The 21,330-nt window shown below is 60.1% G+C and overlaps 1 protein-coding gene across 1 annotated transcript; it reads left to right on the top strand.

The window, feature by feature from the left end:
• Positions 1-40: 40 nt before the first annotated feature.
• ASB10 (ankyrin repeat and SOCS box containing 10) lies at positions 41-20,740 on the top strand. Its single transcript, XM_073329607.1, has 5 exons — positions 41-3,648; positions 12,770-13,037; positions 17,348-17,852; positions 19,821-19,934; positions 20,260-20,740. The coding sequence occupies exons 1-5, from the start codon at positions 3,423-3,425 to the stop codon at positions 20,443-20,445; spliced, it is 1,299 nt and encodes a 432-aa protein (XP_073185708.1). The 5' UTR covers positions 41-3,422; the 3' UTR covers positions 20,446-20,740.
• Positions 20,741-21,330: the final 590 nt, after the last annotated feature.

Below are 21,330 nucleotides of genomic sequence, written 5' to 3'. Positions count from 1 at the left end.
TGCATGTGTGTCTCTGTGTGTGTGCACATGGGGGGTTGTGCATGCATGTGGTGTGTGTCTCTGTGTGTGTGCGTGCACGTGTGTGCATGCGGGGGCATGTATGCATGTACCGGGTGCACCTGGGGCTCTGCATGCATACATAGGATGAGCAAGAGTGGTGCATGTGGGGTGAGAGAGAACCAAGACGTACACTCCCAACTACGCCTGGAATGGCAACCGGGAGCCTGTTGTGGGTCTGCCCAGATCCTGTCCCAGCTCCAGTGTGAGGGGGCCCATGGTCTGGGTCACTACCCTCATGCAGCCCTGAGAGGGAACGAGCCCCCTGCCCCTGAGCCCAGGCAGCTCTGAGCTGTGCACACAGATGCCTCTACTCCAGAGAATGGGGGGCAGCCCCTCCCTCTAGTGTTCTGGGCAGAGACACTTCTGGGACCCTCTGCTCAGCTCCCATCCCCTGAACCCTGCATGCAGTTCTGGGTCCCCAGTCCCTGAGAAGGGGGTGTCCCCAACCCTATAGGGAGCTGGGGACAGACACACATGCACGCACACGGGACACCATGCTCCTCTCTTCCCTATCCCCTCAGACCTTGCACTCAACTCTGGGGCTCTCGGTCCTCACATAGAGGGAGCTCCAGGAGCTGTGTAGCTGCCCGAGGGTGTCACAGTTTGTGGGGACAGGCTGCAGAGCCCCAAGAAGGGAGAGGCGCTTAGTGTAGCCCTGGGAGCGTGACTGGACCGTGGGATGTGAGTGACTGAGCAAAGGGGAAGAACGGCAGGCGCTGCTGGTTACTGGACGGTGCCACTGGGAAGTGGTGGGAGCTGCATTGCTCCAGCCATTTAAACTGGGCAAAGCCCTGGGTAGCTCTGTATTTGCAGGAAGTAGGGGGGCGGGGCCTCTTCTGGCCAAATTCCTGCCATGGTGGCACCATATGTGCTCGGCTGGTTCGCAGCACATTCTCTGCAGGGCAGCGACTCATTTGTGCGTCTGGCTCAGCATCTAGGTCACTGCCGGCACTTAACAGAGAATGAACTGTAGGGATGGAGCAAGGCAGAGACCAGGTGTCTCCCGGGTTGTATGGGAGCTCCCAGTGGGGTTGGGCCTCTGTCCGTACATTCTCACTGGCCGTTTGCAGTGGTTCCGAACTTCCACAGGCCCATTCCCCTTGTGCTGGGATTCTCCAGCCAGGAGAGTGGCCCAGAAGTGCATTTTTATTATTATTATTATTTTAAAGTTTGGGCAAAATCAGTTCATCCTATTTAGGGTTAAGTGGGGACACGAAAGATACTTCTGCATGCTCCGGTCAGAAATGGGCTCGGGAACTCTCAGATGTCTGGCTGTGGGAGCTCTGACTCCCCTGGGCTTGTAGAACTCACTGAGCCTTCCAGCTTTCAGAGAGTCAGTTCAGTATTTGCCAGGTTCATACTTGCCTTAGCAGAGCTTTCTTGTTTGGTTTCTGCAAGATAAGGTGGGGGAGGGAATATTTTCTATTGGACCAAATTCTGTTGGTGAGAGAGACAAGCTTTCAAGCTACACCGAGCTCCTCTTCAGGTCTGGGCAAGGTTAAAACGCTGCATCAGCGCAGCTGAAGCGCTGAAGGGCGTCTACACATGCAGGGATACAGCTCGTCTGGGGGAGACGCTCCATGCCCCCGGCAGGGAGTGCAGCGTAGCTCTGGGAGATGCTCTCCCGCTGACATAGCACGGTGCTCAGCGGGCTGCTATCAGTGTAACTGACGTTGTTTGGGGGGTGGTTTTTTCACACCCTGAGCGACACAAGTGGTAGTGTAGACATGGCCTGAGTGAAGATGCTCCTATGCTGATGGGAGTGGAGTAGTTCATCCACCTCCCCCAGAGGCAGTAGTTGTGTCGGCAGGAGAAGGCCTCCAGACTTTTCACACCCCTGAGCGACATAGTTATGCTGACCTAGGTCTGCAGTGCAGACCTGGCCTCAGAGCGTCACAGCTCACTGCAAGGTGGAGCAGATTGTTTAGCATAAGTAGTTAACACAACTCTCAAGGGACTATGCAAGGTGAAGGTGCTTTGAAGCAAAATCTTTTCTGTTGCTTTATCTAGAGTGATTCCCAGTGGCTGCTGTTCCCCTCTCACAATGGCTGGAGCCGCTTGAACAGCTTATTCAGCTTGTGGTGTCCCAGCTAAAGGTGCCATGAGCCCAGGAGAGCCTGACAGCTCAGCTGGGTGTGTGAGCTGCCAGGCCGCAGAGTAGAGAGCCCAGGCTAACTCCTAGATGCTTCACAGAGGCCAACTCCCATTCCCACCTTTTTACTTTGGAACAAACTCACAAGAGAAATACATGCCAAAAATAGTTTTCCTTCCTTGTGAGGCCCGGCCTGCCAGGGAGCCACCCCAGCCACACAGCCCACCTGGGGTGCCCTCCTTGGGAGCAGTCTCTGACTGGGGGGAGCGTTGGCGGCTGCATCTCTCACCCTGAACCAGGTCATGTCTGAGATGGCTGCTGTGTTCTGGTGTGACTTAACCAAATGGAAAAGCCCTTCAAAGCCCTGGTGGTTTCCATAGGAACCTCTCCCCTCTGAAGCAGCTGGAGAGAACTGGTTTCCTCCCTTTTCTGGGGGCTGGATTTGGATACCGCACAGAAATGGGCTGGCCCCTCCCTGCCCCTGGGCAGGCCTCTGGGACCATGCTTGGAGTTGAGTGCAGGGTTCCAAGAGGGGTATCCCAAGAGCCCCATAGACACAGGGTGTCCCTTCCCTCCCCTCCCCACTCCTGCCCAGCCCCACACCCCTAGGTGAGGTCTATTCGCTGCACTGCCCCAGCCAAGTCTTGCCCTAGTATTGCCTCCCCCTCCACCCCCTCAGTTCTCTCTGGGGTCGTCACTACTCAGCTGCTCTGTATCCCAAGTGCCCTATGCAGAGGGTAAAGGAGAGCAGGCTTCACCCAGCCCTGGCATTGCCCCCAACTCCTGTCTCAGATGCACCCCCCCCCATCCTCGCTTGCTGCTCCTGCATTGCACCACATCTCCAGTGAGATCTGGGCCAGGCTGGCTCTGCTCTGTGGTGCACATTTCCGTGTGCTGTGGGCATGACACCTTGGTCCCTACACCCACTGCCCAGGGGCACAGGGAAAGAGTACGCACTGCCCTGTGCTAGCCAGGGAGAGCGAGCAGTCAGGGGCCTGCCCCGTGCCCAAAGTGACCCTGGAGATCAGTGCCAGCAGCGGAGGATAAACAAACTCTGGTGGTGGGTGCTGCCAAGGGCGCTATTTATAAAGGCTGAGTCAGGCCCGTGTCTGACCCAGCCAGCCAGTCCTGAGTAGCCTGCATCCGGGAGCAGCCCACCAAGGACACGCCACTGAGCCAGGAGCTCTGGGGCTGCAGCAGCCAATTGCCCCTTTATAAAGCCAGTGCTCACCCCGCACTGCAGCTGGACGAGGATCTGCTGGACAGGTGGATGCACACCGGGCACATGGACCACGGCCTGACTGCCCCAACCCCTGGGGGCCGGGGATTCTGCAGCAGCCGCATGGAGCCAATCGAGTGCCGAGATGTGTTGGTGCAGAATGCGCTCTTCACCGGGGACCTGGAGGCAGTGCAGAAGCATTTCACTGAGAGCGCTGCCGTCAACCTCATCATTGAATCCAAGGGTGACGAGCTGCGGTGGACCAGCAGGAAACTTGGTGAGAGCGAGCACCTGGGGGACAAAGTGCTTGGTGGGTGGAGGCTGGGGGGTGAGAGGGAGTGCTGTGGGGGGATGCTCAATGGGTGGAAGTACTGGGGGAGGCACAGGGGAGGAGAAAGTGCTGGGGGGAAGGTGTCAAGGGGAAGGGAATCCAGGCGGATGTGTGTTGGGGGCAGAGGGAGCGCCAGTGCTGGGGGCTGGGGAGGGAGCTCTAGGGTGTTTTATATCCAGCCCGGGTCCCCATCCCAGTCTCTAGGGCTACGTCCACACTGCAGACTAGGGGCGTGGCTCCTCTGCTTGTGTGCATGTACACCCAGAGGTGAAAGTAAGTCGGTCCAGTCCAGTACGGCGTACCGGCAAGAGCCAGTATCCCATATCGAACCGGACTGGCTTCCCCAGGCTAGCGATGTAAAGGGCTTGGGGCTCCCTGCAACGGCCGGAACTCCGGGCCCTTTCAATGACCTCCCGAGCCCCACTGCCAGAGCCCTGGGGTAGTGGCGGCAGGGACCTGTCAGCGATTTAACCCTTTAAATCGCCCCTGAGCCCTGGGGCTCCCAGCCGCCTCTGCAGCTGGTAGTTCCGGGGCTGATTTAAAGGCCCCGGGGCTCCCAGCTGCAGCCTCGGGGTCTTTAAATCTTGATTTAAAGGCCCCGCCTCTTCCCATTGAGGCCACGCCCCCGCTCAGGACTCCAGCGTACTGGTAAGTCCTTTAAGTTACTTTCACCCCTGCGTACGCCCCTAGCAATCAACGAGCTGGCTCAGCTGTAGCTGAGCCATGCCAAGAACGTGCCCAGTGGCTTCAGGCGGGGTGATGCGCTGCACAGCTCAGCCGCAGCTGCACCGCTGTCATACTCAGGCTAGCTGGACGGTATGGGCCCAGTGTTTCCAGTGCTGTTGTGCTGGGAGTGGAGTTCACCTGAGGGTATCACAAGATCCTGGTGTGGGAGCATAGGCGCCGCTCAGCAACCGTGGGGCTGGCCAGGGCTGCTGCTCTGGGGGCCCTGGGGCTGGCTGCCAATCAGCTTTTCACTGGCTGGCCTTATGCTCCCAGCTTCTCTTCAGTGGCTGCCCCGCTGATCAGCTGTTCAGTGGGGCTGCCCAGCCACTGGCTCCTCTATGCCCCATCCCTCCCTCACTGCCCTTAAGGCAGTAGGGGGCAGAAAGGAGGTGGGCCTTGGAGTAGGGGGCGGAGTGGGGATGGGAAGAGGTGGAGTGGGGGCAGGGCCCTGGGAGCAGAGTGGGGGCGGGGCTGGTTTGGGGCACCCACTGGCAAAATTAAAAGTCAGAGGTTATGTGGGAGGGGGTTAATAGAACATATGTAGGGCCCTACCAAATTCACAGTTCATTTTGGTCAATTTCACGGTCATAGGATTTTAAAAATCATAAATGTCATGATGCCATTTAAAGCTGAAATTTCACAGTGTTGTAACTGTAGGGGTCCTGACCCAAAAGGGGGTTGTGGGGGCGGGGGTGGTACTGCTACCCTGACATCTGCCCGGCGGCTGCTGGCGGCAGTGCTGCCCTTGGAGCTGGGCGGCTGGAGAGCAGCGGCTGCTGGCTGGGAGCCCAGCGCCGGAGGCAGAGACCCCGTCAGCAGCTGCCGGGCAGACGTCAGGGTGGCAGGGTCTGGCCTTGCCACCCGAACTTCTGCGCTGCTGCCTGCAGAGCTGGGCCCTCAGGCAGCAGCCGCTGCACTCCGGCCGCCCAGCTCCGAGGGCAGCAGGGCAGAAGTAAAGGTGGCAATGCTGCGACCCCCCCCCCACCAGAACCTTGTGACCCCCCCCCGCAACTTCCTTTTGGGTCAGGATGCCCAATTTGAGAAATGCTGGTCTCCCCCGTGAAATCTGTCTAGTATATGGTAAAAGCACACAAAAAATCGTATTTCACAGGAGAGACCAGATTTCACGGATCGTAGAATCATAGAAACATAGAATACCAGGGTTGGAAGGGACCTCATCTAGTCCAACCCCCTGCTCAAAGCAGGACTGACCCCAGCTAAATCATCCCAGCCAGGGCTTTGTCAAGTCTGACCTTAAAAACCTCTAAGGAAGGAGATTCTACCACCTCCCTAGGTAACCCATTCCAGTGTTTCACCACCCTCCGAGTGAAAAAGTTTTTCCTAATATCCAACCTAAACCTCCCCCACTGCAACTTGAGACCATTACTCCTCGTTCTGTCATCTGCTACCACTGAGAACAGTCTAGAGCCATCCTCTTTGGAACCTCCTTTCAGGTAGTTGAAAGTAGCTATCAAATCCCCCCTCATTCTTCTCTTCCGCAGGCTAAACAATCCCAGCTCCCTCAGCCTCTCCTCATAAGTCATGTGCTCCACCCCCCTAATCATTTTTGTTGCCCTCCGCTGGACTCTTTCCAATTTTTCCACATCCTTCTTGTAGTGTGGGGCCCAAAACTGGACACAGTACTCCAGATGAGGCCTCACCAATGTCGAATAGAGGGGAACGATCACATCCCTCGATCTGCTGGCTATGCCCCTACTTATACATCCCAAAATGCCATTGGCCTTCTTGGCAACAAGGGCACACTGCTGACTCATATCCAGCTTCTTGTCCACTGTAACCCCTAGGTCCTTCTCTGCAGAACTGCTGCCGAGCCATTCGGTCCCTAGTCTGTAGCGGTGCATGGGATTCTTCCGTCCTAAGTGCAGGACTCTGCACTTGTCCTTGTTGAACCTCATCAGATTTCTTTTGGCCCAATCCTCCAATTTGTCTAGGGCCCTCTGTATCCTATCCCTACCCTCCAGCGTATCTACCTCTCCTCCCAGTTTAGTGTCATCTGCAAACTTGCTGAGGGTGCAATCCACACCATCCTCCAGATCATTTATGAAAATATTGAACAAAACCGGCCCCAGGACCGACCCTTGTGGCACTCCACTTGATACTGGCTGCCAACTAGACAGGGAGCCATTGATCACCACCCATCAAGCCCAACAATCTAGCCAGCTTTCTATCCACCTTATCGTCCATTCATCCAGCCCATACTTCTTTAACTTGCTGGCAAGAATACTGTGGGAGACCATGTCAAAAGCTTTGCTAAAGTCAAGGAACAACACGTCCACTGCTTTCCCCTCATCCACCAAGCCAGTTATCTCGTCATAGAAGGCAATTAGATTAGTCCGGCATGACTTGCCCTTGGTGAATCCATGCTGACTGTTCCTGATCACTTTCCTCTCCTCTCAGTGCTTCAGAATTGATTCCTTGAGGACCTGCTCCATGATTTTTCCAGGGACTGAGGTGAGGCTGACTGGCCTGTAGTTCCCAGGATCCTCCTTCTTCCCTTTTTTAAAGATGGGCACTACATTAGCCTTTTTCCAGTCGTCTGGGACTTTCCCGTATCGCCATGAGTTTTCAAAGATAATGGCCAATGGCTCTGCAATCACATCCGCCAACTCCTTTAGCACTCTCGGATGCAACGCTTCCGGCCCCATGGTCTTGTGCTCGTCCAGCTTTTCTAAATAGTCCCAAACCCCTTCTTTCTCCACAGAGGGCTGGTCACCTCCTCCCCATGCTGTGCTGCCCAGTGCAGTAGTCTGGGAGCTGACCTCATTCATGAAGACAGAGGCAAAAGCAGCATTGAATACATTAGCTTTTTCCACATCCTCTGTCACTAGGTTGCCTCCCTCCTTCAGTAAGGGGCCCACACTTTCCTTGACTTCCTTCTTGTTGCTAACATACCTGAAGAAACCCTTCTTGTTGCTCTTAACATCTCTTGCTAGCTGCAACTCCAGGTGTGATTTGGCCTTCCTGATTTCACTCCTGCATGCCCGAGCAATATTTTTATACTCTTCCCTGCCCATCTGTCCAATCTTCCACTTCTTGTAAGCTTCTTTTTTGTGTTTAAAATCAGCAAGGATTTCACTGTTAAGCCAAGCTGGTCGCCTGCCATATTTACTATTCTTTCTACACATCCCGATGGTTTGTCCCTGTAACCTCAATAAGGATTCTTTAAAATACAGCCAGCTCTCCTGGACTCCTTTCCCCCTCATGTTAATCTCCCAGGGGATTCTGCCCATCAGTTCCCTGAGGTTGTCAAAGTCTGCTTTTCTGAAGTCCAGGGTCCATATTCTGCTGCTCTCCTTTCTTTCCTGTATCAGGATCCTGAACTCAACCATCTCATGGTCACTGCCTCCCAGGTTCCCATCCACTTTAGCTTCCCCTACTAATTCTTCTCGGTTTGTGAGCAGCAGGTCAAGAAGAGCTCTGCCCCTAGTTGGTTCCTCCAGCACTTGCACCAGGAAATTGTCCCCTACATTTTCCAAAAACTTCCTGGATTGTCTGTGCACCGCTGTATTGCTCTCCCAGCAGATATCAGGGTGATTGAAGTCTCCCATGAGAACCAGGGCCTGCGATCTAGTAACTTCTGTTAGTTGCCGGAAGAAAGCCTCGTCCACCTCATTCCCCTGGTCTGGTGGTCTATAGCAGACTCCCACCACGACATCACCCTTGTTGCTCATGCTTCTAAACTTAATCCAGAGACACTCAGGTTTTTCTGCAGTTTCATACTTGAGCTCTGAGCAGTCATACTGCTCCCTTACATACAGTGCAACTCCCCCACCTTTTCTGCCCTGCCTGTCCTTCCTGAACAGTTTATACCCATCCATGACAGTACTCCAGTTATGTGAGTTATCCCACCAAGTCTCTGTTATTCCAATCACATCATAATTCCTTGACTGTGCCAGGACTTCCATTCTCCCTGCTTGTTTCCCAGGCTTCGTGCATTTGTGTATAGGCACTTGAGATAACCCGCTGATCGCCCCTCTTTCTCAGTATGAGGCAGGAACCCTGCCCTCTCGTGCTCTCCTGCTCGTGCTTCCTCCCGGTATCCCACGTCCCCACTTACCTCAGGGCTTTGGTCTCCTTCCCCCGGTGAACCTAGTTTAAAGCCCTCCTCACTAGGTTAGCCAGCCTGCTTGCGAAGATGCTCTTCCCTCTCTTTGTTAGGTGGAGCCCGTCTCTGCCCAACACTCCTCCTTCATGGAACACCATCCCATGCTCAAAGAATCCAAAGCCTTCTCTCTGACACCACCTGAGTAGCCATTCATTGGCTTCCATGATTCGATGGTCTCTGCCCAGGCCTTTTCCTTCCACGGGGAGGATGGACGAGAAGACCGCTTGCGCCTCAAGCTCCTTTATCCTTCTTCCAGAGCCACGTCGTCTGCACTGATCTGCTCAAGGTCATTCTTGGCAGTATCATTGGTGCCCACGTGGAGAAGCAGGAAGGGGTAGCGATCCGAGGGCTTGATGAGTCTCGGCAGTCTCTCCGTCACATCGTGAATCCTAGCTCCTCGTGATGTGTTTTTCATGGCCATGAATCTGGTAGGGCCCTAAACATACGTGTTCCTGGGCAATATTCAGATACCCCTGCTGGGATGTAGGCAGGAAACTCCTGGGGCTTTAGATGTGCGTCCGCCATGCTTGCAGGGTGACAAAAAGGAAGTGCTCGCTGGGGTGACTCAGAATAAAGCTGTGATGAAGTCAGCTGTCATGGATTCACAGCATCTGTGCTATGCCCCAACCTTTAAACAGTTTCCAGTGTTACCCAAATGCTAGAGCACCCCACCTTTACCTTCCATGGGCTCAAGCTGTAACCGGGCTAATTTAGGCAGCCCCACCCTTACCCCGTTCCTAGGGCTCAGGGCGCAATCTTCTGCAGGTTTGTGGGGCCTTTCACTCGTGAAAGAGCCTTACACAGTAATGTCCTTAACCCAGAGGTCCCCAAACTGTGGGGCACACCCCCTAGGGGAGCATGGAGGAATGTCCGGGGTCATGGCACAGCAATGCCCAGGCCAGCCCTCACAGGGGGAGGGGGAGCAGGGAGGGAGCACCACTCAGACCCTCCCCACTCCCAGCTCTGCTCCAGTCCTTCTCACCCCCGGCTCTATTCCTGGCCCCGTGCCCAGCTTCAGCATGGCTCTGCTCCCACCCCCAACCTCGGCCCCTGGCTGCAGCCCCACTCTCAGCCCCAGCCTCACCCCTAGCTGTGGCCCCAGCCCCTTACCCCAATCTGCCATCCCCCACAGCCGTGGCCCCACTCCTGGCCCTGGATCCGGGGGTGGTGCAGACAGCGGTAAGGAGACCAAAAGCTGGGGGACCTCTGCCTGAACCACTATTTATTAACAATCACCAAAACAGAAGGCACACACAGCATGCAATGCTCACCACTCCCAATAAGGCAGATGAACTTTTCTTGATGGCCAGTCAGGATCAGGTCATCTGGGGGACTCCAGTTTCTGCATGGTGTGGTTGGCAGGGTGTTGAGGTCTGGCAGCTCTGATCTTGGGGCTGGGTCCTGGAGTTGGTTCCCAAGACCTTCATTTTGGACCCCAGTTTATATAGTTAAACTTGAGTCCTGCTTAGCTGTACCTTAACCAATCATTTTAAGCTAAAGTACTACACAATAATTCTTTGACCAATCCTAACATACTGCAAAACAATTCTTTAACCAATCAGAGCCCACCACTTTAGTTGATTTACATCTTGCAAAATTAGTTATGCAATAGACAGAAACAATCAAAGAACCCGACAGAGACCATATAGATAAATTATAGAGACGTGGGGACCATAAAGACAAAACAATAATAAAGTAGGGATTTCACACCCATGACTGTTGATAAGTGGTTTCTTGTCAGACAGATGCCATCCAACAAAGCTTTCTTTAACCATTTTAAAAGCTATATTATTATCTGGTGATGATGAGTGCTATTCGGACAGGAGCCTTCTGAACAACCCGTTAGGATATTGTTTTAATGTAATTTAGATGGAATGTGAGGATGTCACTTTCTGCTTTTTAGCTCTGCTTTTTAGGCTACTGCTGGCCTAATATGGCTTCAGACAAAGGCCTCAGATCTCATACCAGTGGTTTTCAAACTTTTGTATTGGTGACCCCTTTCACACAGCAAGCCTCTAAGTGTGACCCCCCCACCCGTGTAAATTAAAAACACAGTTTTTTTATATTAAACACTATTATAAGTGCTGGACGCAAAGCGGGGTTTGGGGGTGGAGGCTGACAGCTCACAACCCCCATGTAATAACCTTGCAACCCCCTAAAGGGTCACGACCCCCCCAGTTTGAGAACCCCTGGTGTAACCCCTTCAGTGGGCCAGAGCCCACCCTTTCCCAAGGACAGATCATGTATTCTCAAGGACTCCGAGACTGACCCTTTGCGTTCCAGCAACCCTCGTTTCTCTCCGTGGTTCTCACCAGTGAGGCCAGTCGAGGTCAGATGCCTGAGAGAGGCTTTTCCTTCTTAGGGAGCATTACAATCAGTGAGAGACTGCAGTGAGGCAAGGCAGCCTGTTCAAAACTAGGGAGCATTTATTTAGTCACCTGTCTGGGGGGGTTGGGGCAGGGTAGGGGGTGTTGCTGATGCTGTCTGGGGGTGTTCAGGCAGGGCAGGGGGTGTCACTGGCACTGTATAGGGGGTTGGGGCAGGGGGTGTCACTGGTACTGTCTGGGGGGTGAGGCAGGGCAGGGGGTGTCTCTGGTACTGTCTGGAGGGTGTTGGGGCAGGGGGTGTTGCTGACGCTGTCCAGGGAGGTTGGGGCAGGGCAGGGCAGGGGGTGTTGCTGGTACTGTCTGGGGTGGGGGGTTGGGATGCTGTATTAATTTAACTGGAATATATGAACCAAAGGTGTTAATATAACCAGACCACTATTCAACATAAAACAGTTTCAGAAGACGTTTGGGCTTTGATATACAGAGCCTTCTGCCTGCTCAGTGCCATGGCAAAGGCATGCACCCCAAGTTTGGGGAGGCTAGACCCCCTACCCTGCCTCTTCCCCTAAGTCCCTGCCCCCCACTCCGCCTCTTCCGCCCTCCCACCCCCTGCTTTCACTGAACAACCTGTTGGCGCAGCCCCGAACCCCGGCCAGTGCCTGGAGCAGCCCTGAACCCTGGCTGGCCTGCCGGCGCCCGGAGCAGTCCGGAGGAGCCCCCGCTGGCTGGCTGGGGCTGAGCCCTGAGCCTGGGCCACCCAGAGGCCTGCTGTGGCCTGGCCCCAGGGCTGTGGCACGGAGCATCAGTGGAGGTTTAGCCTCCCCCAGCCTCCATTGCCCACTGCCCATGGGCAAAGGTACCATGAAACATGCTTTGATCCTTTTATTAAAGACACGGGAAAGAAGGAAAAATCAGCTGAAGCATTTGCAATGTGAAGTACTGAGTAAGGCTCTTCGGCCTGGGCCACACCACCCCGATGTAAGAGCCCTGCACGCCGCCCCAGTAACACCGAGCGGCTCTGAGCTACCATCAGTGTCCTTAAGGCAACGCAGTGCGAGTGGAGACACTGCGTCACAGGGGTCGACCCTTGCTGTCCTCTAGCAGCTATCCCGCAATGCCCCGCATCGACCGCTGTGGTCACCACTGGGACCTCCACTGCCCAGGGGTCGCGGCGACTGAGGGCACGGCACCGACGTTCCAAAGTGCCGGGGGGTGCTCGACTCCCGGCTCTGACCCAGGCCCCGCCCCCACTCCACCCCTTCCCCCAAGGCCCCACCCCCACCCCGCCCCTTCCCGCCCAGTGCCGTCCCCCCCCCCCCCCCGAGCGCACCACATCCTTGCTCCTCCCCCTCCCTCCCAGCCTCCTGCACGCCCCAAAACACGGCGTGGGGGGGAGGGGCTGATTCCCGGGGCCTGCCGGTGGGCAGGAGGCGCTGAGAGTGGGGCAGCAGCCTCACTGTTTCCCCAGGGGTGCTCCAGCCCCGGAGCACCCCGAGGTCGGCGCCTATGACCAGAAGCCCCCCTCCCTTTCTGAGTGTTCGACATGCCTTGTCCTGATTGCCTGTCGTGGCGAGCGCACCTAGCCGCCCCCATTGCTGGGTGCAGCTCAGAGAGCAAATCCCCGTCCCACGGCCCCACGGGTGAGCCCCCACAGGCAGCTCCGGGGCGGGACTCAGTGTGGCCTGGGGACCCCCCTCGGCATGAACTCCAAGCCCAGCAGCTTTCCTCGGACACCTGGTCCCGGCGGAGCGGGGGGAGGGGAGCAGTGGGAGGGGGGCCGAGAGAGGGGGGCTGGTCTCTGTGGGAGAGGGTTTGGTGGGCAGGGGCAGGGGTGGGCACTGTGGCTGTGTGTGCGTTTGTCCCCCTCACAGCCCTTCTCGCACGGCAGGGCTGTGGTCGCTGACCTACGAGCAGGAGCTCACCACGCCGCTGCAGATCACGGCGGGGCGCGGCTACTTGGACTGCCTCCGGCACCTGCTGCTGAGGGGCGCTGCCGTGGACTTTGCGCCTGGCGGCAAGACAGCTCTCCACGAGGCCTGCGCGGCGGCCAGAACCGACTGTGTGCGCCTGCTGCTCTCCTCTGGGGCTGACCCCAAGACCGTCTCCGAGGCTGGCCACCAGCCCCTGCACCTCTGCAAGAGCCCCGCCTCCATCCAGTGAGTTCCCTCGCGGGGGGGCTCGCACACCCCAACCCGCCTGCACACCCGCACGCAGGGCCTGTCAGCAGCCCCGCTTCAGGGCCAGGCGCCAGCCCAGGGCCGAGGGCCTGGGTGCCACAGCCCATGGGGGAGAGGCCTGCGTACCTGCCCTGCACAGCGCCGTGCGCGGGGTCAGACTCTGGTAGCTGACCACAGGATCCAGTCCCAAAGCCAGAGCTGCTTGCTGCTGAGCATGGGGCTGGCTCAGATGGGTGGGTTGCTGCCTCCCCAGCCAGCAGGGCTCATGTGCCCACAACTCCAGCAGGAGGTAGAGAGGCCCAGCCAGCATGCATTGCACTGGCAAATCCCAGACCACGTCGCAGGAGGTCAGGTAGGAGCAGGCCGTCCACAGGCAGAGGCAGACCAAGGCACAGAGCGATGGACGTGCCACAGGCCGCACAACAAGTCCGGGGCAGAGCTGGGATAGAACCCAGGAGTCCTGCTGCCCAGCCCCTTGTCCTGTTTGTTGGAACCCACTGGTTTCGGTACAGTGCTGCCCGGGGCCCCTGGAGCCTGGGATCCCAGGCCCTAGCCACTGGGAAAGTGGGAGAGGTGTGGACACAACCGGGTATCCACATAGGATGGGTGAATGGCAGGATTGAGTGATGGTCAGTTGGGAGACTGCTAGTAGCCAGGTAGGTAGGTAGGTGGGGGCAGGGCCGGCAGCAGGTGGATCTGGGGCTAGCTGAGGGGGGGGGGGGGGATAGTGAGTAGGTGGGTAGGGGACAACAGGTGGGTGGGTGGGTTAAGGGTGAGGGATGGGCAGTGGATGTATAGGGGACTAGCAGGCGGGAGGTGGATGGGGGTCGGTGGGTGGATAGTGCGGGGGCTAGCAGGCAGGCGGCGGGTGGATGGGGGACGATGGGTGGGGAGTGTGGGGGCTAGCAGGCAGGCGGCGGGTGGATAGGGGATGGCGGGTGGGCAGGCGGCGGGTGGATAGGGGGCGGCGGGTGGGGCTAGTAGGCAGGTGGCGGGTGGATAGGGGACGGTGGGTGGGGCTAGCAGGCAGGCGGCGGGTGGATAGGGGATGGCGGGTGGGGCTAGCAGGCAGGCGGTGGGTGGATAGGGGACGGTGGGTGGGGCTAGCAGGCAGGCGGCGGGTGGATAGGGGGCGGCGGGTGGGGCTAGTAGGCAGGTGGCGGGTGGATAGGGGACGGTGGGTGGGGCTAGCAGGCAGGCGGCGGGTGGATAGGGGATGGCGGGTGGGGCTAGCAGGCAGGCGGTGGGTGGATAGGGGACGGTGGGTGGGGCTAGCAGGCAGGCGGCAGGTGGATAGGGGACGGTGGGTGGGGCTAGCAGGCAGGCGGCGGGTGGATAGGGGACGGCGGGTGGGGCTAGCAGGCAGGTGGCGGGTGGATGGGGACGGCGGGTGGGGGCTAGCAGGCAGGTGGCGGGTGGATAGAGGATGGCGGGTGGGGGCTAGTAGGCAGGCGGTGGGTGGATAGGGGACGGCGGGTGGGGGCTAGCAGGCAGGCGGCGGGTGGATAGGGGACGGCGGGTGGGGCTAGCAGGCAGGCGGCGGGTGGATAGGGGATGGCGGGTGGGGCTAGCAGGCAGGTGGCGGGTGGATAGGGGACGGCGGGTGGGGGATGGCGGGTAGGAGCTAGCAGGCAGGTGGCGGGTGGATAGGGGACGGTGGGTGGGGGCTAGCAGGCAGGTGGCGAGTGGATGGAGGACGGCGGGTGGGGCTAGCAGGCAGGTGGCGGGTGGATAGGGGACGGCGGGTGGGGCTAGCAGGCAGGTGGCGGGTGGATAGGGGACGGCGGGTGGGGCTAGCAGGCAGGTGGCGGGTGGATAGGGGACGGCGGGTGGGGGATGGCGGGTAGGAGCTAGCAGGCAGGTGGCGGGTGGATGGGGACGGCGGGTGGGGCTAGCAGGCAGGCGGCGGGTGGATAGGGGATGGCGGGTGGGGCTAGCAGGCAGGTGGCGGGTGGATGGGGACGGTGGGTGGGGCTAGCAGGCAGGCGGCGGGTGGATGGGGGACGATGGGTGGGGCTAGCAGGCAGGCAGTGGGTGGATAGGGGACGGCGGGTGGGGCTAGCAGGCAGGCGGCGGGTGGATAGGGGATGGCGGGTGGGGCTAGCAGGCAGGCGGCGGGTGGATGGGGGACGGCGGGTGGGGCTAGCAGGCAGGTGGCGGGTGGATAGGGGACGGCGGGTGGGGGCTAGCAGGCAGGTGGCGAGTGGATGGAGGACGGCGGGTGGGGCTAGCAGGCAGGTGGCGGGTGGATAGGGGATGGCGGGTGGGCAGGCGGCGGGTGGATAGGGGGCGGCGGGTGGGGGCTAGTAGGCAGGCGGAGGGTGGATAGGGGACGGCGGGTGGGGGCTAGTAGGCAGGCGGCGGGTGGATAGGGGACGGTGGATGGGGCTAGGAGGCAGGCGGCGGGTGGATGGAGGACGGCGGGTGGGGCTAGCAGGCAGGTGGCGGGTGGATAGGGGATGGCGGGTGGGCAGGCGGCGGGTAGATAGGGGACGGCGGGTGGGGGCTAGCAGGCAGGCGGCGGGTGGATGGGGGACGGCGGGTGGGGGCTAGTAGGCAGGCGGCGGGTGAATGGGGGACGGTGGGTGGGGGCTAGCAGGCAGGCGGCGGGTGGATAGGGGACGGCGGGTGGGGCTAGCAGGCAGGCGGCGGGTGGATAGGGGATGGCGGGTGGGGCTAGCAGGCAGGCGGCGGGTGGATGGGGGACGGCGGGTGGGGCTAGCAGGCAGGTGGCGGGTGGATGGGGACGGTGGGTGGGGAGTGTGGGAGCTAGCAGGCAGGTGGCGGGTGGATAGGGGACGGTGGGTGGGGCTAGCAGGCAGGCGGCGGGTGGATGGGGGACGATGGGTGGGGCTAGCAGGCAGGCGGTGGGTGGATGGGGACGGCAGAGGGATGGGGGCTAGCAGGCAGGCGGCAGGTGGATAGGGGACGGTGGGTGGGGGCTAGCAGGCAGGTGGCGAGTGGATGGAGGACGGCGGGTGGGGCTAGCAGGCAGGTGGCGGGTGGATAGGGGATGGCGGGTGGGCAGGCGGCGGGTGGATAGGGGGCGGCGGGTGGGGGCTAGTAGGCAGGCGGAGGGTGGATAGGGGACGGCGGGTGGGGGCTAGTAGGCAGGCGGCGGGTGGATAGGGGACGGTGGATGGGGCTAGGAGGCAGGCGGCGGGTGGATGGAGGACGGCGGGTGGGGCTAGCAGGCAGGTGGCGGGTGGATAGGGGATGGCGGGTGGGCAGGCGGCGGGTAGATAGGGGACGGCGGGTGGGGGCTAGCAGGCAGGCGGCGGGTGGATGGGGGACGGCGGGTGGGGGCTAGTAGGCAGGCGGAGGGTGGATAGGGGACGGTGGGTGGGGGCTAGCAGGCAGGCGGCGGGTGAATGGGGGACGGCGGGTGGGGGCTAGCAGGCAGGCGGCGGGTGGATGGGGGATGGCGGGTGGGGGCTAGCAGGCAGGTGGCGGGTGGATGGGGGACGGCGGGTGGGGCTAGCAGGCAGGCGGCGGCTGGATGGGGGACGGCGGGTGGGGAGTGCGGGGGCTAGTAGGCAGGCGGCGGGTGGATAGGGGACGGCGGGGGGATGGGGGACGGCGGGTGGGGGCTAGCAGGCAGGCGGCGGGTGGATGGGGGACGGTGGGTGGGGAGTGCGGGGGCTAGCAGGCAGGCGGCGGTGGATAGGGGACGGCGGGTGGGGAGTGTGGGGGCTAGCAGGCAGGTGGCGGGTGGGTGGGGGACGGCGGGTGGGGGCTAGCAGGCAGGCGGCGGGTGGATGGGGGACGGCGGGTGGGGGCTAGCAGGCAGGCGGCGGGTGGATAGGGGACGGTGGGTGGGGAGTGCGGGGGCTAGCAGGCAGGCGGCGGTGGATAGGGGACGGCGGGTGGGGAGTGCGGGGGCTAGCAGGCAGGCGGCGGGTGGATAGGGGACGGCGGGTGGGGCTAGCAGGCAGGCGGCGGGTGGATGGGGGACGGCGGGTGGGGGCTAGCAGGCAGGCGGCGGGTGGATAGGGGACGGCGGGTGGGGAGTGTGGGGGCTAGCAGGCAGGTGGCGGGTGGGTGGGGGACGGCGGGTGGGGGCTAGAAGGCAGGCGGCGGGTGGATAGGGGACGGCGGGTGGGGAGTGCGGGGGCTAGCAGGCAGGCAGCGGGTGGATGTGGACGGCGGGGGGATGGGGAGTAGAGGGCAGGTGGTAGGTGGGTGGGACAGCAGATTGGGGCTCGGGGGCAGTGGGTAGTTGGGGGGATAGTGGGTAGGTGTTGGGCAGAGGAGGGGAAACTCGTGGCTGAGGTGTCCCACGCTGTCAGGTGTGCGAAGCTGCTGCTGCAGTATGGTGCCAGTGTGAACAGCCAGACGGAGGAGGAAGAGGACACAGCGCTGCACGTGGCAGCACGGCACGGCCTGGAAGAGCACGTCCAGCTGTTCCTGCGCCATGGAGCGGGGCTGGAGGCCAAGAACGAGGAGGGGCAGACCCCCCTGAATGCCGCCTGCGCCCAGGCACACCCACCCCAGGACACGGAGCGCTACTACCACGTCTGCCAGCAGCTGGTGCAGAGCGGTGCCGATGTCGATGCTGCGGACCGGGACCAGCAGCGCCCCCTGCACCAGGCCTGCAAGAACGCCAGCGCCCCTGTGGTGGAGCTGCTCCTGGCCCATGGTGCCAATGTCAACATCATGAGCTACAGCGGCAACACAGCCATGCATAACATCCTGCAGGTGGCGGCCTACAAGCTGGGGCACCGACCGGAGCTCGTGGTGCGGGCGCTGCTCAACCGTGGCTCCATACGCGTCTGGCCCGGGGCCCTCATCAAGGTGTGGAGCTGCCTGGGACAGCAGCAGGATGGGTGCTGCGTGGGAGGGGTGTGGGATCGGGGGCTCCCAGGAGGCCTTCCCTCACCTGCAGGCAGAACCCCTTCCCCTCGTCGAGGTCTCGTTCCCTGCTGGCTCAGGGGCTTGAGTTCCCTCTTGCTGCCCAGCAGTTGGGGTCCCCCAACCCCAGGTGCCAGCATTTGGGTTCCTTTCCCTGGCTGGGCTGCTGATTAAGGGGCCCAGCTGTGTCCCTTTAATGGCCACATTTAGGTATATACCGGGGTAGGACACCGCTGCCCCCTGCTGAGGTTACTAGGGTCTGGGGGGCGAGGGGCTGTGAGCTCCCAGCCCTGGTGTTGCGAGCAGTGGGGACTTGGCTGGGAAAGAGAAAGTAATCCTGTTTCTCTGGCACTAGCCTTAGGAGATGCTCTCTGGCTGTGGGCCATCGTCCCCTGGCTCGAGTTGTTTAGTCCTGGTGCAGTCAGTCCAGCCATTCATTCTTCAGGAGTGGGTGTGGGCTGTGTGGGCCTAGGCTTTTAGGTGAGGTGGGGCACAGAGGGTGCATGGGAAAGGCCAGCCATGCTCTGAAGAACCTGTGCTCTTAGACCAAGGCCATGGAGGGCAGGACAAGGTGGCAGGTGTATCACATTCAGCCCCTGGTTGCACCAGCTGGGGCTCCCTTCCTAGCAAATGGCCCTGAAGGTAGCAGCCTCCACCCTGAGGGCTTTGTCCCGCAGGGGTGGCAGGGGAGCTAGGTGTGAGGAGAGGCCGGCTGCAGGCAGCATGTCCAGGTGCTGGCCACATGCAACTTCCTGGCTCTGCCCCCTCTGCAGGGAGCGTGCAGGCTTTCACAGTGCCTGGTTCCGGCAGGGCCTGGGGCTCATCCCAGAGAGAGCTGGGCTGGAGGGGCAGCAGGGAAGCTGTCTGCCGGGGAGTGTGGCACCATGAGCTAGACCCTGTGACCGCCAAGCTGGGTCAGTGCAATGTGCACCTGAGATCAGCTAGGACAGGCGCTGCAGTGGATGCAGAACGTATCAGCTGCCTGGCAAGCAGTGTCCTACCAGGAGCTCCCATGGTGCACCCTGAACTGCCCATGACCTGCCCCCTCCCCTGCCACACTGCCTGGCTGTGATGGGGGTTAGGCAGAGCAGGAAGGAGGCAGCATGGCAGGGCTTGGGGCAGGGATTGCGGCATGCCCAGACCTACAGAGATTGACATGTGGGGGAAGAACAGGGGTGACTTGGGGGTAGGCATGGTCTGGGGGAGCTGCAGAGGGAGTTGTATTGAGGGGGGATCCACGTGGAGTGATATTTCCCTGTAGGGGTCTCTTGCCTTCCCTGTGTGCTGAGCACACAGCCCTCCCCCCAAGCTCCATTAATCTCCAGGCCCCACGAGGTGCTGTCCCGCCTTGGTGAAGTTGGCCTGTCTCTCTGGCACTGGCCTTAGGAGGTGCTCTCCTTCCGTGGGGCATTGTCCCCAGCTCCTACTGCATCCTCTGTGCAAGACACCAGCAAGCAAAGGGTTAACCATCTTCCTTAATTCCCGAGCAGTGCAATAATTACCCAGCCTGGAGATCTGCAGATTGCTCTCCCCTTTGGGAAAATACAGGAAAATCAACAATTAACACTAATTAATCTCCTATTAACACCAGATAATGAGGCTCACTCTTGCAGCTGGAATAGGCTCTGACAGCTACTGATGGCCTGGGCCATGGGGAGTGTGCGTCAGGGGATAGGGAGCCCTCCTGCTGCCATAACAACCTGCAGGCCTGCAACCCTCAGACATGGCCCATCCCACCCCACCATGTGCAACATGTGGGCATGGCCCCTCCCAGACTGGGAAAAGACACAGGTTACAGGACTTGCCTAGGGTCACAGGGAGGCAGTAGCAGAGCAGGGAATCCAAGTCAGGTCCCCGCCGGCGGAGTGTGGTGCACAAGACCAGCCTCCTCCCATCCCCTCCCTGCTGCAGGTTCTGCACTACTGCTGCTCCTCGCCGCGCACCATCGAGGTGCTGATCAACAGCTATGACCGCGTGCGGGTCACTGACGAGTGGGCAGAGGCTGTCCCCGCTGAGATCGTGCAGGTAAGGACCAAGAGCCTTCGGGGACCCGGGGCTCCACCCCACAGTGCCTGGCTGGCCAGGCAGGTCCCAGAAGCACCCTCTGAAGCTTTGAGGGGGCAGGGAAGGTGCTGGGCAGAAGCCCTGAAGTGAAACAGGGACAGACAGAAACCGAAGGGCAGTAGGGATAAGGCTGTGACCTCTGTGCGAATAGAGCTCCTTGTTCAGTGTTGGCGGAAACTGTCTGCCCATGATTTGTTGCCATTGTCACATGACATGGGGTATGGGCACCGGCCCGCTGTCATGAGGAAACAAGGCCCATGCTGACCTCTCTCTTCTCTCCTGACAGAAGCACCCAGATTTCTACGAGTCACTCTTCTCTCTGGGGCAGAGGCCCCGCTCCCTGCAGCACCTGGCCCGCTGTGCACTCAGGAGCTACCTCGAGGGCCGGCTGTTGCAGGTCTTGCCCAAGCTCCATCTGCCTTCTTCCCTGCACCAGTTCCTGCTGCTCAGCTTTGAGGACGTTCTCTACTAGGGGCCTGGAGCCTGGATTGAGCCAACTCTAAATCCTTTTCTTTATCTGCTTTGAATTTTTGTGCCCTGCCTGCGACAGCCCAGGTCAGCTTTGCCTCCCCACTCACACTAGCCAAAGCCAGCCCTTCTGTGCCCATTCCACCCCATACCCGCCAATGCCAGCCTGGCCTATGCCAGGTCTGCCCTTTGTACTCCCAGCTGAGACACCCTCTGCCCGCACCAACCCATCCCATGCCAGCAAGCTCTATAGCTAGCCTGTGGTGGGTCCCTGCCTTTCGCTGGCCCTGCTGTGTATTATGGAGATTTTGGAATAAATCCTGGTCTTTGTATGCCCTGGTTGGCATGTGTCCTTCCTTGTCGTACGGGGGGCTGCCGTCTGACCTGCCTCATGCTGGCTCTGCAGCCGCAGAACACATGGTGCTGGTGCAGTCACAGAGGGACGCTGGGGCCATGGCGGCAGGCAAGGGCCAAGAGCCCAAAGGTTAATGAGCAATCTGCCCCCTCTTTGCAGGGCTGAGCTCTGTCTCGAAGGTCTGGGAACACTGCCCCTGGGTAGGAGCTACATGAAATGCTTCTCCCCTACAAATCCTCGAGTACCCGGAGCAAAATGACAGGGCTGGACGGGCGCAATGGATGGGGTGCGATTGGGGGAGGGGGCAGATGGACAGGGCGACTGGGGGTGCAGAGGGAGGTTGGGCAATGCAGAAACAGCCTCTGGCTGCGGCCTCGCGCTCCCTTGGAAGCTTTTCTGGGTTGTTCTTAGCACTGAGGTGTGGCAGAGCCAGCTTGGAGTTCAGCCTGATGAATTCACAGCTGCCCGAGTTTCCTGTTCTTCATGACGAACCATGTTCCCTGCCCCTCTGCTGCCTGGCGTGAAGGGGCCACT

The sequence above is a fragment of the Lepidochelys kempii genome, chromosome 2 (assembly GCF_965140265.1).
Source record: "Lepidochelys kempii isolate rLepKem1 chromosome 2, rLepKem1.hap2, whole genome shotgun sequence".
NCBI classification, from domain to species: Eukaryota; Metazoa; Chordata; order Testudines; family Cheloniidae; genus Lepidochelys; species Lepidochelys kempii.
This window is presented reverse-complemented; position numbering and strand designations above follow the sequence as displayed.

Excerpts from the sequence above, each read along its gene's own strand:
- ASB10 (XM_073329607.1), top strand. The coding sequence starts at position 3,423 with ATGCACACCGGGCACATGGACCACGGCCTGACTGCCCCAACCCCTGGG. Across the intron at positions 13,038-17,347 it reads AAGAGCCCCGCCTCCATCCA|GTGTGCGAAGCTGCTGCTGC; the intron begins GTGAGTTCCCTC and ends CCACGCTGTCAG. Across the intron at positions 17,853-19,820 it reads GGCCCGGGGCCCTCATCAAG|GTTCTGCACTACTGCTGCTC; the intron begins GTGTGGAGCTGC and ends TCCCTGCTGCAG.